This window comes from Pyrus communis, chromosome 3 (genome assembly GCF_963583255.1).
Source record: "Pyrus communis chromosome 3, drPyrComm1.1, whole genome shotgun sequence".
NCBI lineage: Eukaryota > Viridiplantae > Streptophyta > Magnoliopsida > Rosales > Rosaceae > Pyrus > Pyrus communis.
The window spans coordinates 15,251,934-15,271,477 of NC_084805.1; the positions used below are offsets into that span (position 1 = coordinate 15,251,934).

A 19,544-nucleotide genomic window follows, 5' to 3' on the forward strand; every position below is an offset into this window, starting at 1 on the left:
ATTTTCCATTTTGAAGTGTTGCGTTTTATTACAAGGACCGTTAGCAGATGGAATGTCAGATATGCAAAAGCATGTTTATCGTTTTTGATTGAAATGGAAAAAGGAGTTTTACTGATGATCGGGTTACCAACGAGACGTGGTTGATTTTGGACCGTTAGTAACTACGAGTCTTATAATGATCCATGGTTGATAATCCCCCACCTGCTTAACATGCATAATAGTTTGTTAAATAATGCTCATGCTTAGACATCAGTATCACGAGTTAGTGTTTTTTTAAGAAAGATGTAATTTTGAATTTCGTGAATGACGAGTTTAATGTTAATTCATTCTTTTCATTATTTAGTATAGAGCATCTTCAGTAAAAATATATAAAATGCCTTGAAACTAGTATCCCTTTATATTTTTAGTTGGCTGTAAAACATTCCAATGGCGGAATGTAAAATTTATTATCGTGTCTTTGTCACTGCATTATAAGCTCACCTAATTCATGCGGGATATTCCGAAGATGGTGTTTTGGCGCCCTTTAGGATTCATTGGGTCACATAAGTACATTTCAGTGAATTTTTAAGCTGGAAAATAGAAATCAATAAAATATTGAATACTTATCACAGTTTGATCTTGAAATAGGACCTTCCAATCAAAATGGACCCTTAAATAAAATATCAATTAATCTGATTCCTGAAAATGGATCCTACATATCAATTTGGTCATTCATTCCATTAGTTTTTCATCAAATTTTATGTTAGTGTGTTAATATGGTACATAAATGAGTTCTATTTATTCACTCATATGTTAGCTTTAGTAAAATCTGCTTGTTTTTATTTTTTGTTTCTTTTTATTTGTTTTATCAAAAACTTGCTTGTTTAACCACAAATTGGTGGTTCAGTGGTAAATAACGGATTGCCAGGTTTTCTTCAAACTAAAAATTAGAGGTCTTGGGTTCAAAATCTAATGTTGGTGTGGAAGTCGAACTTGTGGCCAGGGGGAGGTTGAAATGCCTTTGTGAGTCTTCTTGGCCTCCGGAAGGAGTGGATAACCATAACTTGCCACCAGTTGTCTCTTTGTTAAATAAAAAATAAAAAAAAAACTTGCTTGTTTGTTAGATATCTCTTTCAAGCTTTGCTATCATTTTTAATGCCACTTAATATACCTGTTTGTTTATTAGCTCCCTTATATCTGTATTTATTAAATTAAATAGAAGGAGCAACAAACCAAATACATAAAATACATGTTTTGGTACCTGTTGACTCTAAAAACTACCAAGCCTACGTGGTGCGTATGTCGAGTAATTAATAAGCTAACTGCATCCTTCGATTGTGTACGGGGCATGCCAACTCGATGGCCGAGCTTGGCCGGGGAGTAAAATATGCTAATGTCGCGTTAAGCGCACTGCTGACTTCTTAATCTTGCGATTGCGGCCGAGCAAGGAACATGTCTCGACCTTCGGGTTCTAGAGCTTGAAGACAAGGTTGTTAGTTCTGCAAAGTTCACAAATCGTCAGCGTCAAGTTCGGTCACGGTGATTATATCCATGAGAGTATAAGCACGTCGAACTAGCACCAGACTATATGGACACAAATACTCGAAGGAGATGTATGACTTGATGGTAAATGTGGTTCGGCCGTCGGAATGCCGAACTCTAAAGTGTACTTGCAAATATCCAATCATAAAACAACTCGGCATTCAACGTGTCGAGCCTAGTAACCTGTAACACCTCACTTCACCGAGAAGGCCGATAAGATGACATCTACCAAAAAGGACTTGAAAATCTTTGTCGATTGAGACTTAGATAAATAACTAGTCGGTCTCGAAGCAGTGCTGTTTATCCAAATTGAAGGTGCTCCTTGATTGGTTGATTCTATGACTCCAGTGTTGTTTATTCAAACTGAAGATGTTGCCAGTTGCCTTCACAGTACTATTTATCCAAACTGAAAATATGTTGATGAGAAGAAAAAGAAAGAGGATAAAATCTCAAAGGTTGTTGAGAAGCTTTGCATAAGACAATTTATGTGTTGAATTGGAAGGCCTCAATATTGCCTACGACTCTGTATTTATAGCATCCATACTTTTTTCTTGGCAAGGCCTAATAATTTCGTAGAAACCAACCAAAACTCAAACTCGTAGAATTAAGGTTGATTCGTGGCATAGGTTAAAGCCTATCTTCCAGATGGTTGACTTTTCAAACAAAATAAAAACCTGTCCCATCACCCATCCAAAAGCCTATTCGTGGCAGGCTTATCCCATCATAACCAAAAGCCTAGCCTACCTAGGCTTCTTACCTTATCATAATTCCATCAAATCATGTCACTAATTGAATTCATAATGCACATTTCCTCTGACGAAGACCATGTACATGCATGATAGTTCCTTCACCAAATTAAACTCTGAAAAGTGATTCTAATTGATGAAATATAATACCATATCTCAAGATAAAGTCACGTGCTACAACCCCATTCACTCCAACACGCCCATGAATTCCAAGCCAATTTGAATTGTACCACCCACTTCAATATCAAAGATTGGACTTGGTTTTGATAATAATTAGCCACGTAGGAGATTGCATGCACCTGGGGCTTTGATATGATGAGCACATTCGAATGTCTTCGTGCAATCCTTTGACTATGGATCAAATCATCTCTTTTCAAAAAAACCAGCTGGATATACCTAATATTAGGTGTAGATATCCTAATATATATTAAGAGATAATATCATAATTAAAATCACAATATTAATTGAAAATCATTTCAACCGTTTTGTCATTCAACGGTCTAAAATTCTACTCATTCAACAACATCGATTACTCAGATCGATGATGTAATTTTGAGTCCAAACAGTGACACAAACTATGAAATCTTGAAGTAAGAGATAATACTTCATAGAAAACAACCAAGGGAGCCCATATACACACATCATTAGAATTTTAAAGCTGAAAATAACAGACAAAGCAACCTTTTTGCATATTAATCAAACTGAAAAGAACCAAAAAAGTAAAGACTTGCCGTATCTTGGAGATTTGGACGATGCCCACCGTCTTTTACCACGATACCCATTGTTATGAGCTTCAAAGCTCAAGATACCTTCGAATTTTCTACTAATTTGTTGATTACGCCGCTTCATATTCCATCTTAGATTCTAACCCTAGAATGCCCACCGCCAATCCCATATACGTTCTCTGTGGCGCCCATGCCTTCCTCTTCTATCTAGCAACGATTAGGTTTTGTTGTGGTATAAAATTACTTTTTTGCCTTCAGACAATTGTCATATGACGTGCACGTGATTAAGATTGATGAAAAATTTTGAAATCTCATGTCAGATCGAGAAATTAACAAATTATAAAAATTTAGAGGTAATCGTTTAAAATTAAAATTTAAAGAAAGAATTGGCGAATACCAATCACGTTTTTAGAAAAGAGTTCCATTTATTACATGGTGTTAGGAATGTTCAACATTAATTTTAACAAAAATGCCACGAAAGGTGGTATTCGTAGATTTTACAAAACCTATTAATTTATGTGAGAAATGTGTCAAAGTAAACAAGGAGGCAAGCCCCAGCATACTATTGAGTTTCACATGATCTTTTGCATGTCATAATTAAAGGGAAGAGATCCCTTCCAGATTTCTCTCACCAAGTTTTAGGAATTCGAATATCCGAACTCTTGAAATTTGATCAAACGGTTACAAATAGGGGGCGCCCCCTCTAAAAATTATAATAACTGTAGCCGTTGAACCAAATTTCAAGAATTCGGATCTCTAGATCCTTGGGACTTTGTGGGAGAGATCCGAAGGGGATCTCTTCCCATAATTAAAATGTATAAGCCATTTGGACAATTAAGGTCAGAAAAAATTACTGATGGAGCTCAAAATGTAGCCATATGGAGTTTTGTTATCTATATTGTCCTGGGATGTCCTGCATTAATCTTAGGGCAACGAAAGTAAGTTTTATGAGCAACATTTTGTGATGACGAATGAAATTATTAAACTTTCACATAGATATTTTATGAGTCGAGCAATTTCTTGTGTTTAAAAACAATTTCACGGTTGCTTAGGGGTGGGCACGGTGCGGTTCGGTGCGGTTCCACCCCTAAATTGGAACCGGAACCGAAATATATTAACGGTTCGATTCGGTGCGGTTCCACTTAAATTTATGACTAGAACATTACGGTTCGGTCTACACCGGTTCCGATTCGATTCTTGCCGGTTTACGGTTCCTAATAATAAATTATTTGAACACCAAATCATTATGCATTCAAATACATCTTCTAAAACTGATTACATAAAGTTGCATACAACACATCTTTTTTAATGCAAATGTCTTTGGTAGTGGCACCAAGTCAACAAAAAGAGACAATTAAAATACATATGCACTGGTCAATCAGTCAACAAACAAAAAAATGATGAAACAAATTGCAAGTTTTCAGACTTCAGAGAGCAAGCAAGAAGCAGCAGCTCCTGTACACAATTTTTCAACCTATTATACCATGACATGTGTGTGTATATATAATTTATTTATTTATTATTAATAAAACGGTTCGATTCGGTTCGGCCGGTTCTTGGTCATTCGAAACCGGAACCGAAACTGGTTTGAACGGTTCGGTTCGGTTTTTCACTCAAAGTTGACTTTTCCGGTCAACACGGTTTTTTTCGGTTTTTTTTCTTACGGTTCGATGCGGTTTTGCGGTTTGGCAGTTTTTATGCCCACCCCTACGGTTGCTTATTGTTTGGGGGATGGGCAACCCAATCAACTTTTTCCTCCCCAAATCACTTCAGCTCACTCAAGCAATTGGGCTCAAGGCGAGCCAGATGGAGAAGTCAGACAATTATCACCTGGCCTAGCACCTTGCATATGTGACGCAAGGCTCAACCACAATTTAAATTATTAGAAAATTGTAAAATTATAAAAAACTAATTAAAAATATAAATATATATATATATATATATATATATTTTTTTTTGGTTTATAAATTCCTTAGCCACGTCATCTCTTAATGGTTTACTTAACGAATTTTCTAACGGATGTATGAAATTGAAATAAAATGATAAGTAAATGTATGAAATTGAAATAAAATGATAAGTAAATGTATGAAATTGAAATGTTTTAAAGATGTTGTATGAGGTTGCAATCGACCCTAAACCTGATGGGTAAAATGTAATTTATCCATAAAAATAAAAAAATAAAAAAAAGGAGGGAGAAATGTGGGCCAGTATACATGTGGCAACCAAGAAACGGTTACATCAAGATGGTGCAGTTAAAGGATTTGGATCTTCTTCTGAGCAGGGGGTTTGAATTCTCTTGATCCAATAACATGAGTTGTTGGATTTTGATTACAATTATTATAATTTTTAAAAGATTTGTAATCGTTGAATCAAAATTTAACTGCTTGTGTTATTGAATCAGGAGGATTCGGACCCCTTGCTTAGAAGAGGATCCAAATCCGCGGTTAAACTGGCCGAAACACCCCACCACGTATGCTACTTGACGGTCCTGGATAGAATTAACGGCGACAGGGTAAAAAACTAAAGGCACCTGTTTGGACTGAAAGTACGGGGCCTTAAATGGCTTAAGGATAATTAAGGGCAAACTTGTCTTTTAATTTTTGTTTGAATTTTTTTTTTTTAAACAAACGATCTTATTACATTAAGAGGGAGGGGTGGGTTTAGCCTCACCATGAGTTATTAATAATATAGTTCAAATTCGTTTTTAGCTAAAATTAAACCTAAGATTTTTCACTTACAAGTAAAAAAGAATACTACTAAATTATGGTACTAAATGATAAGGGAAACTTGTCTTTGGGTAGTGAAATTTCATGTGTAACCTAAAGTTACACTTTATACTTTCTCATGACTTTATACAACAAAAATGCAAAAGATATTCATTCATCTAAATCCAACCATGAAAAAAAAAAGCCTATCAATTCAACGGCTAATAAAATATTTTTTTTATTAAATATAAATTCATATGATAAAATTTTCGGTGAAGAAATAATTTTTCTTCTGCTTGGAAAAAAAAATCGGTTGCAACTGGCAATCATTGTATGGAGTCTGAAGTGAGAATTGTTGACCTAAAAATATAAATCTAATTCGTCTTTTTCTTTTTTTTTTTTTGTAACAAACGAAATTATTTTAAAAAAGAAAATAAGCTTAATCATATAATAAACTATTAATAATATGATTTAAGTTCTTCTTTAGTGAAATTAAAAAGGAGAATTTATAGTGGACTGTTCATGAATCTAATTGAATATACAACCCAAAAACAGCAAAGCAAAAGGAAATTTCATTCGCAAGTGATCATTTACCACAAAAATAAAAAGGAGTTGAGATTTTGTATGATGACGGCGTAGATTCGAATTTTATAGATGATTAATCTAACAAAATCAAAAAATTTCATCGACTCAATCCGATAATAACTAGACACGTGCCGTCCCCACATGGATCCAGCCCCCAAAAAGCGCGTGCACCATCTCCTACTCCCGCTTCACAAAGGCTCCCGACGCAACACAAGAACCTTCCCGATTCAGTCTTCTACTCCATCTCTGAAAAATCCCAATTTTTTTTTTTTTTTTTTTCATGTTTTTCTAGTCGGAATTGTCGATGGAATCCCCTTCCATGGAGATCTCCGCCGTTAAAAACCCTAAGCCCAATTCGCATTCCCATTCCCACTCCCATTCCCCGACGTTTCTCCTCCACAACGGCTTCAGCGACGAGGTCGATGTGTCTGACATCGAGATGATCACGATCCAGACCGTCACCTACACCAGCCTCAGGGACCTCCTCCCGGCGTCGACGCAGCCATCGATCATGTCACCGATTCACAATTCCAGCTGGCACGACGAGATTCCGATCAAGAACCCGCTTGTCAAGCACGCCGCACTGGCGTACCTCCAGCCGATGTCCTCGCCGCCAGAGGTCGGCGATAAGGGATTATTCCGGATGATCCGGGAGAAGTGCAACTGTGAGTTCGGGTGTCTCGGTTGGTTCGGCGACGTCGTTTTCAAGACAGTTAGGGACGTGTTTGGTGGCGTTTGTGGTTGTACGAATAGTTTTGGCGAGATTGGGGATGAGGACGAGGAGGAGGAGGAGGAGGAGTGCTTGAAAGTTGACTGACGAGAGTGAAGGAGAGGGGTATTTTTGGAATGTTAGGGGTTGACTGGTAGATTATGGTAAAGAGAGAATTGAGTGAGACCTTGCTTTTGTATATAGAATTTATTTAATTTTTTTTCTTTTTTGTAATTGAGTTTTGATGGGTCGCTTTGTAAGTAGATATACATTGTGCTCGGTTTATTAATCACCGAACACATGATTGGTGGGAGAGAATTTGATTTTTCTTCTTCAAGAAAAAGTTATTGAGATTTATTTTCTTGGTGCTGTATATATTTTTTGGTCAAATGTAATATATCGATCTGTCAGTTAAGATTTTGTGGAATTCTTTGCTTCTAGATTGATTAGTGACCACATTTTGTGCTTTGTTTTTTTACACATTTTGATTATGACTTTCTATTTATTTTATGGTGTATGATTGCCGTGAGTAAAGTTTCGTGTTGAGTACTTAGTAGCTTTAGCGATGGAGTTTTTGGAGATGGATCTGCGATATCGAATGAAAAAGAATACAGAGTATGAAGGTTTTCGACTTTGAAGACTAAATTTGTAATCTAAATCCTATAGTATTTTGGTGATAATGTTATTAACCGAAGTAAGATGATTCTATTGCATAGTGACAGCACCGATTTGTCTTTGTATATCTAAATACAAACACAAAAGAAGTGCATATTCACATTTTTAGAGGTTTAATAACAAAGGAAAACAAATGAAAATGGTTTGAAAATTTTGAGTTTTAATAATAAGAACAAAATAAGGGGTAAAGTGAATAGTACCAGGTTTGACTTTTTAGTGTAAAAATGTGGTTTTTCGTTAAAATGAACAGTACCGTGAATTTTTTGTTAAAACTCTCTAATAACAAATCTCTTAAATTACAAATATTATTTTATTTAAACTTTTTCTCCGGCAAATATTCAAACTTATTAAATTGAGCAAGTATTCAAACTTCCATGACTATTTTAAGAACATAGAACCACATTCATTACTAACTATACATGAGCGTTCACACATAATTATAAGATTTTATTGCCACTCATGAAATTCACCAGTATTTTTACTCCTCTAGAAGAAAATAAAATAAAAATTACACTGTTACAGTGCAACCTACTAAGGTTCGAATGCCAAACAAACTTAAAATAATTTTGTGGTAGTGAATTTTGAGTATCAAATATGGAAAATTTTCCAACATGAAGTATGCATACTAATTGTATTGGGACCATGCCGACTATGACATTTTTGGGAGCTTAGTCACTAGTATATAATAACATCATGACCGACTAGGATTGTCGGAGGTGATCACTTCTAGGTGCTAACCGACTCGTGAGGGATGCACATACGTCACCTAAGAAAAGACGTGTGGTTTTTGTAAGAGTAATGTTAGGTAGACTAATTTTTCAAATAAAAATTTATACAACATGTGATATGTCATCAACAAAAAATAAGCAATCATCAATGAAAAAATAAGTATGTTGTTTAACACTTAAATAATCATTCAATCATCAATAATCACATTATATAATTTACAAAATATAATTTAAATAAATAATTTTCCTAACATTATCCGTCTTATGATCCAATATTTTTTTAAGTAACCCTATTACCAGATACCTGTTGTTCCAATTAGGCACGCTAGCCCAGCACATTTTATATAAGGGGGCTAAAAGGACACTTCAAAAAAATCATTGTACATTTGTTCCAATTGTATTTTATTTTATTTTTTTTATACTTTTATGTGTTTTGAGTGCACAATTACTCATTAAACATTTCCCTTTATATAATTTTGCTTTAGAAATTATGCACCACTTCAATTCAATGCACGGGTGTGCCATTTATAGATTTTGGGGGATCATAAGATCATTTTCAGCCTCTTATACACTCGTGTTTAATTTTGTTCTTTAATTTTGTTTGATTTATTCAATTTGATGATGACCATAAATAAAGAGAAATATGTGAGAAGTTAAAAATGGTCTATAAAAATCACCTAGATAGATCATTTTTAGCATCTTACAAATTATGCGAGTTGTTTGATATCAAGTTTTTTACAATTAGGTGACCAAATGTCCGTTGTTGCACCACCATACAAATTGATATGATGAGCGGAAACCCTTGTCTAATGGCATAGCTGTTGATTGACTCACCCTCCAATAGGGTTCCTCGTTGTTTGCACCTTTAAACACTTAACTGACTCTTATTTTCCATTCATATAGAAAGCAGTGGAGCGTTTTAATTTTGCTTCTTCAATGTCTTTTTCTTCAAAGATTGATGGAGCACTTGCCACTCTCATAATTCTTAGCTGTGCATCAGCTCCATACATGTACCTACCAAGATCAAAGTAACTGAGAATTAGACGTTCTTGTCGATTCATAACCCAAATAAAAAAAAATAAAAAAATAAAATAAAATCTTTCACTTCATGCTCGTCATATACGCTTCTATCTTTCATTTCTTGAAGTTGTCTCCGCCAAAATTCTCGATACCCAATTGAATCAATCGATCATATCCATAATTGGGTTGACAATCAAGCACATAACTTCTGCTTACGATCAAATTTTAATTTCTCAGCATCTTGGGCATACAATAGGCAGATCCCAAGAAATCTGTACCATACCAATCTAGAGGAAGCTTGATAGTTATAGAACATCCGTTGTTTTGATGGCTGAACCAATTTGGAATTTCATTCCCCTCATAGACAATGCTAACTGAAGTCCCACTAGTGATATCCTGCGACAGTGATGCACATCAAAATTAGTAAACTCTTGAATAAAGTGGAAGAAATGAAATAGACAGTGTGTGCACCTGTGAGACCAGAGAAACCTTATAACATTCTTCTTCTTTAAAGTTCGCTGGTGCAGTTGCAACTTGCATAATTCCTAGCTGTGCATCAGTGAATATGTTGCTCCGTGCCTTATGATCCAACTTGCATAATTCTTAGATGTGCATCAGTGAATGTGTGAGTGAATTTCTTGAACTTGACACTGTCGTCAGTGACCTGTAGTCATTTGCTTCAAGACTACGTAGTACAGGGAGCTCTGGTAAAGATCGAAGCTTTCTGCAATAGTTTAACTGCAGGTGAGACAATTGACAACCTCGTTTGATGCTTGAACGTATGCTCTCAATTTCGGTTCCTCCTAGATCTAAATCTCGTAACCAGGGTAAAAACATGAGGAGGTCCGGGATTTCTAATTTAACACAGAAACATAGGCTTATTAGTTCTAAAGATCACAAACCGATTAAAAGATTTAAATTGTTAAGACTCAGGCAGCCAGCAAAGCTCAACGTCTTAAGATGTTTTAAACTGTATACGCTGTCTGGGACAAACTCAAGGTTTTCGCACCTATCGAGAATTAAACTTTGAAGCCCAATTAGCATTCCTATCGATGAATGTTTTCTCCGATACTACGAAATCTGGACCTAAGGTAGTTCTTAAATTGATTATCATTTAGGTAACTTCGGAGGCTAAATTCCCTTATCTTTTGACTGATAACTATGGTGCATACCTGAAAGATAAATTTGGATGGGTTAATTGGTATCTTGTGGGTAAATTTGTGAGGAAGTATTTTTGTGCATGGAAATTGTTTGATGAAATTCCAGATTCAAGTTGCTATGTTGTTCTCGATCGTGACATGTGCTACTGCAATGGCATTCGGGATAAGGGTGGAGGCTCTAAATTCCACAAAATGCAATTGAAGATGGCGGTGGCTCAAATAAAGATGTTGTGGAACAAGAGGCAGGTGGTGGTGAAGCAAATGAGGCATGACATTGCCTTGCTCCTACAATCTGGTCACGATGCCACTACTCGAATCCGGGTTGAACTTGTCTTCAGAGAATAGAAAATTTTGGCCGCCAATGAGTTCATTGAGCTCTTCTGTGAATTAGTAGTATCCAGACTTTCTATCATCACAAAGCAAAGAGAGTGTCTGCCTAATCTCAAAGGGGGAATTGCTAGTTTTATATTTGCCTCTTCTAGGTATTCTGAGATTTTGGAACTGATTTCACTAAGGACTATTTTTGAGGAAAATTATGGTAAAGATTTTGTATATGCGGCTATTGATGTACGTCCCTGATGTGGTGCGAATTGCATGCTGTGTTGTGAAGGAGGACATATGTAGTTTGTAGACTCAACATCAGTTGCTGAAGCAGCTTCAAAATCTGCCAGTGATGCAATGGTTGCTGCACAAGTTGCTGCATATCTGGCCAACACAGACTGCAATTAAGACATTGATATTGTATATCTCAAGAAAATAAAAGAAGCCTCCCCGTTGAGTTTGATAGTTTCCTTACGATTGATGTGTGAGGGTAGATTTCAATCTCTTGACTAGTTTCCGTCTCGTGAATATTATATATTTCTTGTTGACAATATAGAAACTAAAGTCAAGTTGAGGGAGGAAGGCTATTCTCAACTCTTTTCTGCAGTGCATAAATTTTCTGATGTGATTTCTGAATTCAACAATATGGTTTCTGCAATTCCAGCGATGGTTACAGAGTCGGATGAGCTTAAGCTTAAGTTTGATGAAGGGTCCACAATGAGCAAGCCTTGGATTGTGAATTTGAGTGGCAGTGAGAGTCTAGCAAAAACTGAAGTTCAAGGGGAAAGCCTTAAGGAAGCTCAAAACATCAATAAATCTCTTTCAACTCTTGGGGATGTGATCTCAGCATTGTCAAGAATTAAGGCTTTGAACCGGTTGGGACATATCACATATGGATGAAGAGAATGCCATGGTCATATCCCTGTTTGAGAATGTAGTGGACCTTAGTGATGCTATTTAAGATGAAGTCAAGTGGGTAGAGAATCCGATTAGAGGAATATTTGCTGGAAATATATTTGATCTCGGTTATGCACAGCTTGCAGAAGTTCTCTCAAAGGAGGGTATGTCCTTTTTAGTTAGTTGTCAAAACCTTGTACCTCAACCTTGGGTTATCGATGACTTAGACGCGGAAATTGTTGTGTGTGTAAGATCTGCATGCGGGCATTCGGGTGCATTAGACCGTGGAAGAATGGTGTACTCTGCCTGCTCTATAAATTCATATGGTAATGAAGCTGTGGTTGCTGAGATTTTGCAGAGAGGTGATGGGGCTCTTCACGGTATCAAATTACAAGGAATGTCAACGTCCATTGAAGATAAGAGCAAGAAAAAGAACCGTCGTGTCTTCTTAGATATATCAATTGATAAGGACCCTGTGGAACAACTTGTTATTGAGTTTTTTGTTGATGATGTTCATTAGACAACAGGGAATTTTAGGGTTCTCTGTACAGGTGATAAGGGATCAACATGTCATCGAGCAATAAATGGTGTTGAGAACAACATCAAATGTTTGGTCAGAATTTATCCAATGCTTGAAACTGCAAACATTGCTGATGTGCATGACTTGAGTTTTATTATGAAATTTGGGAACAAAAGTGATATGGTGCTGAATATTTTGCAGCCTAGCCACAATGTTGTGAGAAATGATGCTATGGACCAAGAAGGTAAAGGAACAAATGGAGTTGAGCCTCATGACTTACAACGCATTATATTTGAGTTACCTCTCTTGATCCCGAGGAAATCAACACTGGTGTGCTTGAGGTGTCTGAACTAAATGCTATGGCTGAGAAGGTAATTGTAGTGCGGAATAAACAAGTAGCTATTGATGGTGAGATGGAATTTGAGCCCAATCCAGTAGATGTTTTGGATGGACATAATTGTGTTGTAGGAGAAAGTTCCGCTTCTCTTAGTTTCAGTTCTGGTTTTGATGAATCTTCATATCTCTCTTGGGTTGAAAATTTTGAGGAGGTGTTACAAGAAAATTATGGAGAGGCTACAGGAAACAAGAACTTGTAAGTTCTAATGAGAGCTGAACACTTGATTATCTTTAGTTTGGAAACGTGAGGATATAAGAGATTAGAATTAACTAAGGTTGTAAGCTGATAAGGATTTTGTATAATAGGGGTCTCAGCAAAGACAATCACGATAGTGTTGAAACACTTATAATGGATGTGAATGTGAGGTTTTATCGGTGATAGGGTTAGATTGATAAGGATTGCATAATGGGAAGAGTCCTGATCAATCATCATCGTATACGGTATAAAAACAAGGGTCCCTGCGCTCACTCAATCACGCAAACATAAAGAAAACTCATATCCCATTCATTGAGCGATTGCATTCAGAGAGGAGAGCTGCAGAAGATCCTTAGTTTCCAAGAGATGTCTTCTTCAGGTTAGTGGTTACTTTTGGTACTGTGATTATTCTATTCCGCTGACTATGTTCTTATTAATCTAACATTTGGTATCAGAGCTTTCACATACCAATTAACCCTAAGAAGAAAGCATCAAGAATTGTTTTGTGTTGCAGATTAAAGAACTGATATATATATATATATATATATATATATATATATATATATATATTGTACAGAGAAGGCTGTCTGTGAACACATGACAGCTAAAGCTGTCTGTGTTGACGAAGGTGTTATCAATACCAATATATATATACATCAATAATGGCACTAGGATTCGAAACATTGACACTGATCATCTAAAGAAGTTCAGTTGTTTATGTCTTGGATTCGAAGTGGCATAACACTTCATATATCAACGTGTGAATCCAGTCAGTTTACAAATCATAAAGGTTTTTATTCATGACTACAGAAAACTCATACGTTGGATATGAAGGTGGTATGATTAAGAGAATTACTTGCATGCTTCTCAATACAAAATTGTTAAGTATGTGAAATAAAGATGGGGATTAAAGATTCATACTTTCATTCTATATGAATACAGCCATGAACCCAAGTTCCATGAATCTCAACACAGTTGAACCTCTCACGGGTGTCAACTATAAGAAGTGGAAACAGGATTTGGAGATACTTTTGGGTGTCATGGATATGGATTTGGCGCTAAGAACTGAAGAACCACCAACACCAAATGAAGGATGCACTTCGAGCCAAAGATCCAAGCATGAAAAATGGGAGAAATCAAACAGAATATGCCTCATGATAATCAAAAGGTCCATGACTGATGTAGTTCGTGGAGGCTTCCCAGAGGCAACTAATGCAAAGGAGTTCATGAAATCGATCGAAGAGAAGTACAAAGAATCTGAAAAAACAGAAACTGGGAATTTGATGAACTTGCTGACAACTATCAGATACGATGGTGAAGGGAGTGTCCGTGAATACATTCTCAAGGTTATGGACATTGCTGGGAAGCTTAGAATACTCGAGGTACCTATTTCTGAAACATTTTTGGTCCATGTCATCATGAATTCCTTGCCTAGTTCTTATACTCAGTTGAAAGTATCCTATAATGCACTGCAAGCAAAGTGGGATGTCAATGAATTAATATCTATATGTGTGGGTGAGGAAGTGAGGATTAAGAAGGAAAGGGCTGAAAAGGAAAAGGGTGAGTCGGTGAATTTTGTTCAAGGTTATGCAAAGAATACCAATAACAACAACTCGGATACTGCCAAAAGGAATTCTGCCAGAAACATTCCTCCCTCTAAAAAGACCTTCAAAGTTAATAACTCGTCAATTTTTAAGTGTTATTTTTGCAAAAAGACAGGCCATATGAAGAGAAATTGTCCTAAGTACAAGTCATGGCTTGCCAAACAAGAGGCAAAGAAAGGTAAAAATAATTTTTCAAATGTTTTTGCTTGTTTTGAATCGAATTTGATTGATACACCTAGCAGTGCTTGGTGGCTTGATTCCGGCTCTTCTATTCACGTTACAAATTCATTGCAGGACTTCATAACAAAGAGAACACCAAATAAGGATGAAGTCAAGGTTTCAGTTGGCAATGGAAGAATAGTTGAAGTCAAGGCACTAGGGACTGTTAGATTAAAATTAGATTTTGGTTTTTGCTTGGAGCTAGAAAATGTAGTCTATGTACCTTCCATGAGAAGGAAATTAGTTTCCGTTTCTAAGTTAGTATTATTGGGATTTTATTTTACTTTAAATAATATTGGCTTCAATGTTTTTTATAAATCTTCTCATATTGGCACTGGATTTCTATGTGATGGTATGTTTAAATTCAAAACCAATTTGATTGAAAGTGTCATTAATGTTGAAAAAGAAGTCAAAAATTCGAAAAATTCTTCAAATCTTTGGCATAGGAGGCTTGGCCACATATCAAAACAAAGAATGGAACTTTTGATTAAAAATAACATCTTGCCTCCATTGAATTTCAATGATTTTGATTTTTGCATTGAATGTGTTAAGGGGAAAATGGTTAATAAACGTAAAGAGGGTTCAACTAGGAGTAAGCAACTCCTAGAAATAATCCATACAGACATATGTGGTCCATTCCCTACACAAACAATCGAAGGAAATAAATATTTCATTACTTTCATTGACGATTATTCTAGATACTGCTACATATATTTGATCCCAGAAAAATCAAAAGCCTTGGAAGTGTTTAAAATTTATAAAACTGAAGTTGAAAATCAATTGGAAAAGAAAATTAAAATCGTAAGGTCTGATAGAGGTGGAGAATACTATGGCAGATATACACAAAATGGCAGGCATCCAGGGCCATTTGCCTTGTATTTACAAGACAATGGAATAGTGGCTCAATACACCACCCCAGGTACACCCGAGCAAAATGGGGTTGCAGAGAGAAGGAATAGAACCTTAATGGATATGGTAAGAAGCATGATTTGTAGGGTTCACTTGCCTAAATATTTATGGGGAGATGCAGTAAAAACTGCAAATTATTTGTTGAATAGAGTGCCTTCAAAAGCAGTTGAAAACACTCCATTTGAATTATGGACTGGTAGGAGACCGAGCTTGAATCATTTACACGTCTGGGGATGTAAAGCAGAAGCCAAAATTTACAATCCTAGTAGTGTTAAACTTGATCCCAAGACAACTAGTTGTTACTTTATTGGTTATGCCGAGAGATCAAAAGGGTTTAGATTCTATTGTTCTAGCAATCAAGGTCCTAAAATTGTTGAGACACAGAAAGCAATATTTATGGAGCATAATCTGGACGTTGATTCTGGGACAAATGATAATGATTTTGTGTTTGAAGAGGAAAGAGACACTGACACTACTATAGAACATGCAAAGGCTTCTTATCTCGAGACACCAACAATGGCAAGTGAAATTTCAAGTTGCATGCATAATGACACGGAGGCAATTGAGTTTCCAATGCACATGCATGATGACACAAATGAAGTTGAAGGGAACATGAATTATGAGCAAGGAAATAATGTGGGAGCCACACCACCGATTGATAATGATGTTAATATCAATGGTGTTAATGAGCCTATGGACACCGAAGCACTAAACATGCAAACACAGCAAGGCCAAGACGGTGGCATAGTTGAAAATCAACCGGTGGTCCTGAGAAAATCAACTAGGGTAAGGAAATCAACCGCCTTAGAAGATTTTGTGTACATGACTAAAACAGCAGCCAACGACATTGATTTGTCAGAATTTGATGATCCCAAAAGTTTTAAAGAAGCAGTCTCAAGTATAAATGCTACCAAATGGATAGAAGCAATGGAAAGTGAACTGGGATCGATGAAAAATAACGAAGTCTGGGAGCTTGTAGAGAAAACAGAAGACATGAAGCCAATAGGTTGCAAATGGGTATTCAAGACCAAAAGAGATTCGAAGGGAAACGTAGAGAGGCACAAAGCGAGACTTGTGGCAAAAGGGTTTACTCAGAGAGAGGGAATGGATTATAAGGAGACCTTCAGTCTTGTTTCTACAAAAGATGCATTTAGAGTTATTATGGCTATTGTTGCACATTTTGATCTAATCTTGCACCAAATGGACGTCAAGACGGCATTCTTAAATGGTGACTTGGAAGAATGCATCTACATGAAGCAACCAGAGGGATTTATAGAAGAAGGGAATGAAAATTCAGTTTGTAGATTGAAAAAGTCAATATATGGGTTAAAACAAGCATCGAGACAATGGTATCTCAAATTTCATAGAATTGTTAAAGAGAATGGCTTTGTTGAGAATCCTTCGGATAACTGCATATACTTGAGGATCAGTGGGAGTAGCTTCATAATACTGGTCCTTTATGTGGATGACATACTACTTGCAACAAACACAGCTAGCTTATTGGATGAAACCAAGAAATTGCTGCAACAAAACTTTGAAATGAAAGATCTTGGAGAAGCTTCGTATGTTCTTGGTATTGAAATTAAAAGAGATAGGAAGAATGGATTACTGGGGTTATCACAAAAGGGCTACATCGACAAGGTTTTAAAAAGGTTCAACATGGCTTCTTGGCACTACTGAAATGCCAATTTCAAAGGGTGACAAATTAAGCAAAGAGCAGTGTCCCAAGAGTGAGTTGGAAAGAAGAAACATGGAAGGCAAACCATATGCCTCTCTTGTTGGAAGCTTGATGTATGCACAAGTGTGCACAAGACCTGATCTTGCTTTCACTATCAGTGTTCTTGGGAGGTTTCAATCAGACGCAGGGGAGGCTCACTGGAATGCAGCCAAGAGGGTATTAAGGTACCTTCAAAGAACCAAGGAACATATGCTTATTTACAGGAAAACTGATGAGCTTGTGTTAGAAGGGTATAGTGATTCAGACTTTGCCGGATGTCCAGATGACCTTAAGTCTACTTCGGGTTATGTTTTCACTATGGCATGTGGTGCAGTTTCGTGGAGAAGTGTGAAGCAGGCAACAGTGGCAGCCTCTACGATGGTGGCTAAATATCTCTCATGTTGTGAAACTGTCAATCAAGCTATATGGTTGAAAATTTTCATTGCAGGACTTAGTGTAGTGGATTCTATTTCGAGACCAATTAATGCAGCTATTTTCTTCAGCAAGAACAATAAAAGATCGTCTGCAACAAGGAATTTAGATATCAAATATTTGATTGCTCGAGAGAAAGTAATGGCAGGATTGGTGAAGATTGATTACTTAGAGACCGGTACTATGATTGCAGATCCTTTAAACAAAGCAGTTCCAATTGTGGTTTTCAAGAAGCATGTTGCAAAGATGGGTCTGTTAGCTAGTTTTGATGATGTTAATTAGTGGGAGCAAGTAAATTTTTGAACGTGTTTTGTTATCAGTCACTAGTTCACATGACTGGTATTTATGAGTAAGTATTAATAAAGTTTTCTTCATTGATAAGGTTTCCCCACTACTGAAGTCTTAAAGCTGTGAGGTTGTTTCAAAGTTTTCCCTCTAGATGCACAGCTTTAGTTATGACAATATGTGTATATTTTATTATGCATAATGGTTTTGACAATATGATGATTGTCAGTAGGACAAACAACCAAAGGGTTTCAATATGAAACATTGAGATGAATTGATCTATCGATTCTTAAGGGGACCAAGTGCAGGATGTGACAAACTATACATCTACAGACACATTTTACACAAATTTTTGCATCTTGTGGGAGTTCAATGTGTTAGTTAGTTTTGTGAATGTAATTATGGGGATATTGTTCGACAAATTGAACATGTTACCCTTTAGTTCTTCATGAATACTAATTAATGACCTGAACTTGTATTCGTGATTCAAGTTGATACTGATCTCGTGGCCATTTAAGAATAGCTTCACATAAGGCCAGCTACCGTTGAATCAAGTGTTAGCTCTAGTGGGAGAATGTAAGTTCTAATGAGAGCTGAACACTTGATTATCTTTAGTTTGGAAACGTGAGGATATAAGAGATTAGAATTAACTAAGGTTGTAAGCTGATAAGGATTTTGTATAATAGGGGTCTCAGCAAAGACAGTCACGATAGTGTTGAAACACCTATAATGGATGTGAATGTGAGGTTTTATCGGTGATAGGGTTAGATTGATTAGGATTGCATAATGGGAAGAGTCCTGATCCATCATCATCGTATACGGTATAAAAACAAGGGTCCCTGCGCTCACTCAATCACGCAAACATAAAGAAAACTCATATCCCATTCATTGAGCGATTGCATTCAGAGAGGAGAGCTGCAGAAGATCCTTAGTTTCCAAGAGATGTCTTCTTCAGGTTAGTGGTTACTTTTGGTACTGTGATTATTCTATTCCGTTGACTATGTTCTTATTAATCTAACAGAACTCACTCACTCAGTTCAGGCGAGCTGCCATACCTGGAAGGATTATAATGATTTCAAAGCCAAGTTCTACAATTCCATTTTTAAGCCTTAAGGACAAGGCTGATTTTCAAGGAGGAAGTATTGTTATGACCCAAATTATTACTGAGGTTTTATGCTTTATTACTGTGAGGAATTGTTAATATGCCAGCTGACATTTAAAAGTGTAGAGGCTGTATAAAAAGAGCCCAGCTCCCTCAAATGTATCAGATCAGAATTTACAACAAAGAAATTAAATACAAAATATTTGGAGCTCTGCTCCTTCATCTCTCATTCCTTATTCTTCCATAGCTTTCTTGTGCTACTTGCAGGTTGATTAAGGGAATTGAGAATTGGGACGTATCACACTTCAATGTACAGGTGTGCCAAAATATATAGATTTTGGGGGATCATAAACACATTATTTAACCTCTTAT

At 36.4% G+C, this 19,544-nt stretch overlaps 2 protein-coding genes across 2 annotated transcripts; both read left to right on the plus strand.

Annotated features, from left to right (window-relative positions):
* The first annotated feature begins 6,586 nt into the window (after positions 1 to 6,586).
* Positions 6,587 to 7,099, plus strand: LOC137728254 (uncharacterized). Its single transcript, XM_068467095.1, has one exon. The coding sequence runs from the start codon at positions 6,587 to 6,589 to the stop codon at positions 7,097 to 7,099; it is 513 nt and encodes a 170-aa protein (XP_068323196.1).
* A 10,218-nt stretch (positions 7,100 to 17,317) lies between these two features.
* Positions 17,318 to 18,067, plus strand: LOC137728255 (secreted RxLR effector protein 161-like). Its single transcript, XM_068467096.1, has one exon. The coding sequence runs from the start codon at positions 17,318 to 17,320 to the stop codon at positions 18,065 to 18,067; it is 750 nt and encodes a 249-aa protein (XP_068323197.1).
* Positions 18,068 to 19,544: the final 1,477 nt, after the last annotated feature.

Coding starts and splice junctions, on each gene's coding strand:
- LOC137728254 (XM_068467095.1), top strand. CDS start 6,587: ATGGAATCCCCTTCCATGGAGATCTCCGCCGTTAAAAACCCTAAGCCC.
- LOC137728255 (XM_068467096.1), top strand. CDS start 17,318: ATGCCAATTTCAAAGGGTGACAAATTAAGCAAAGAGCAGTGTCCCAAG.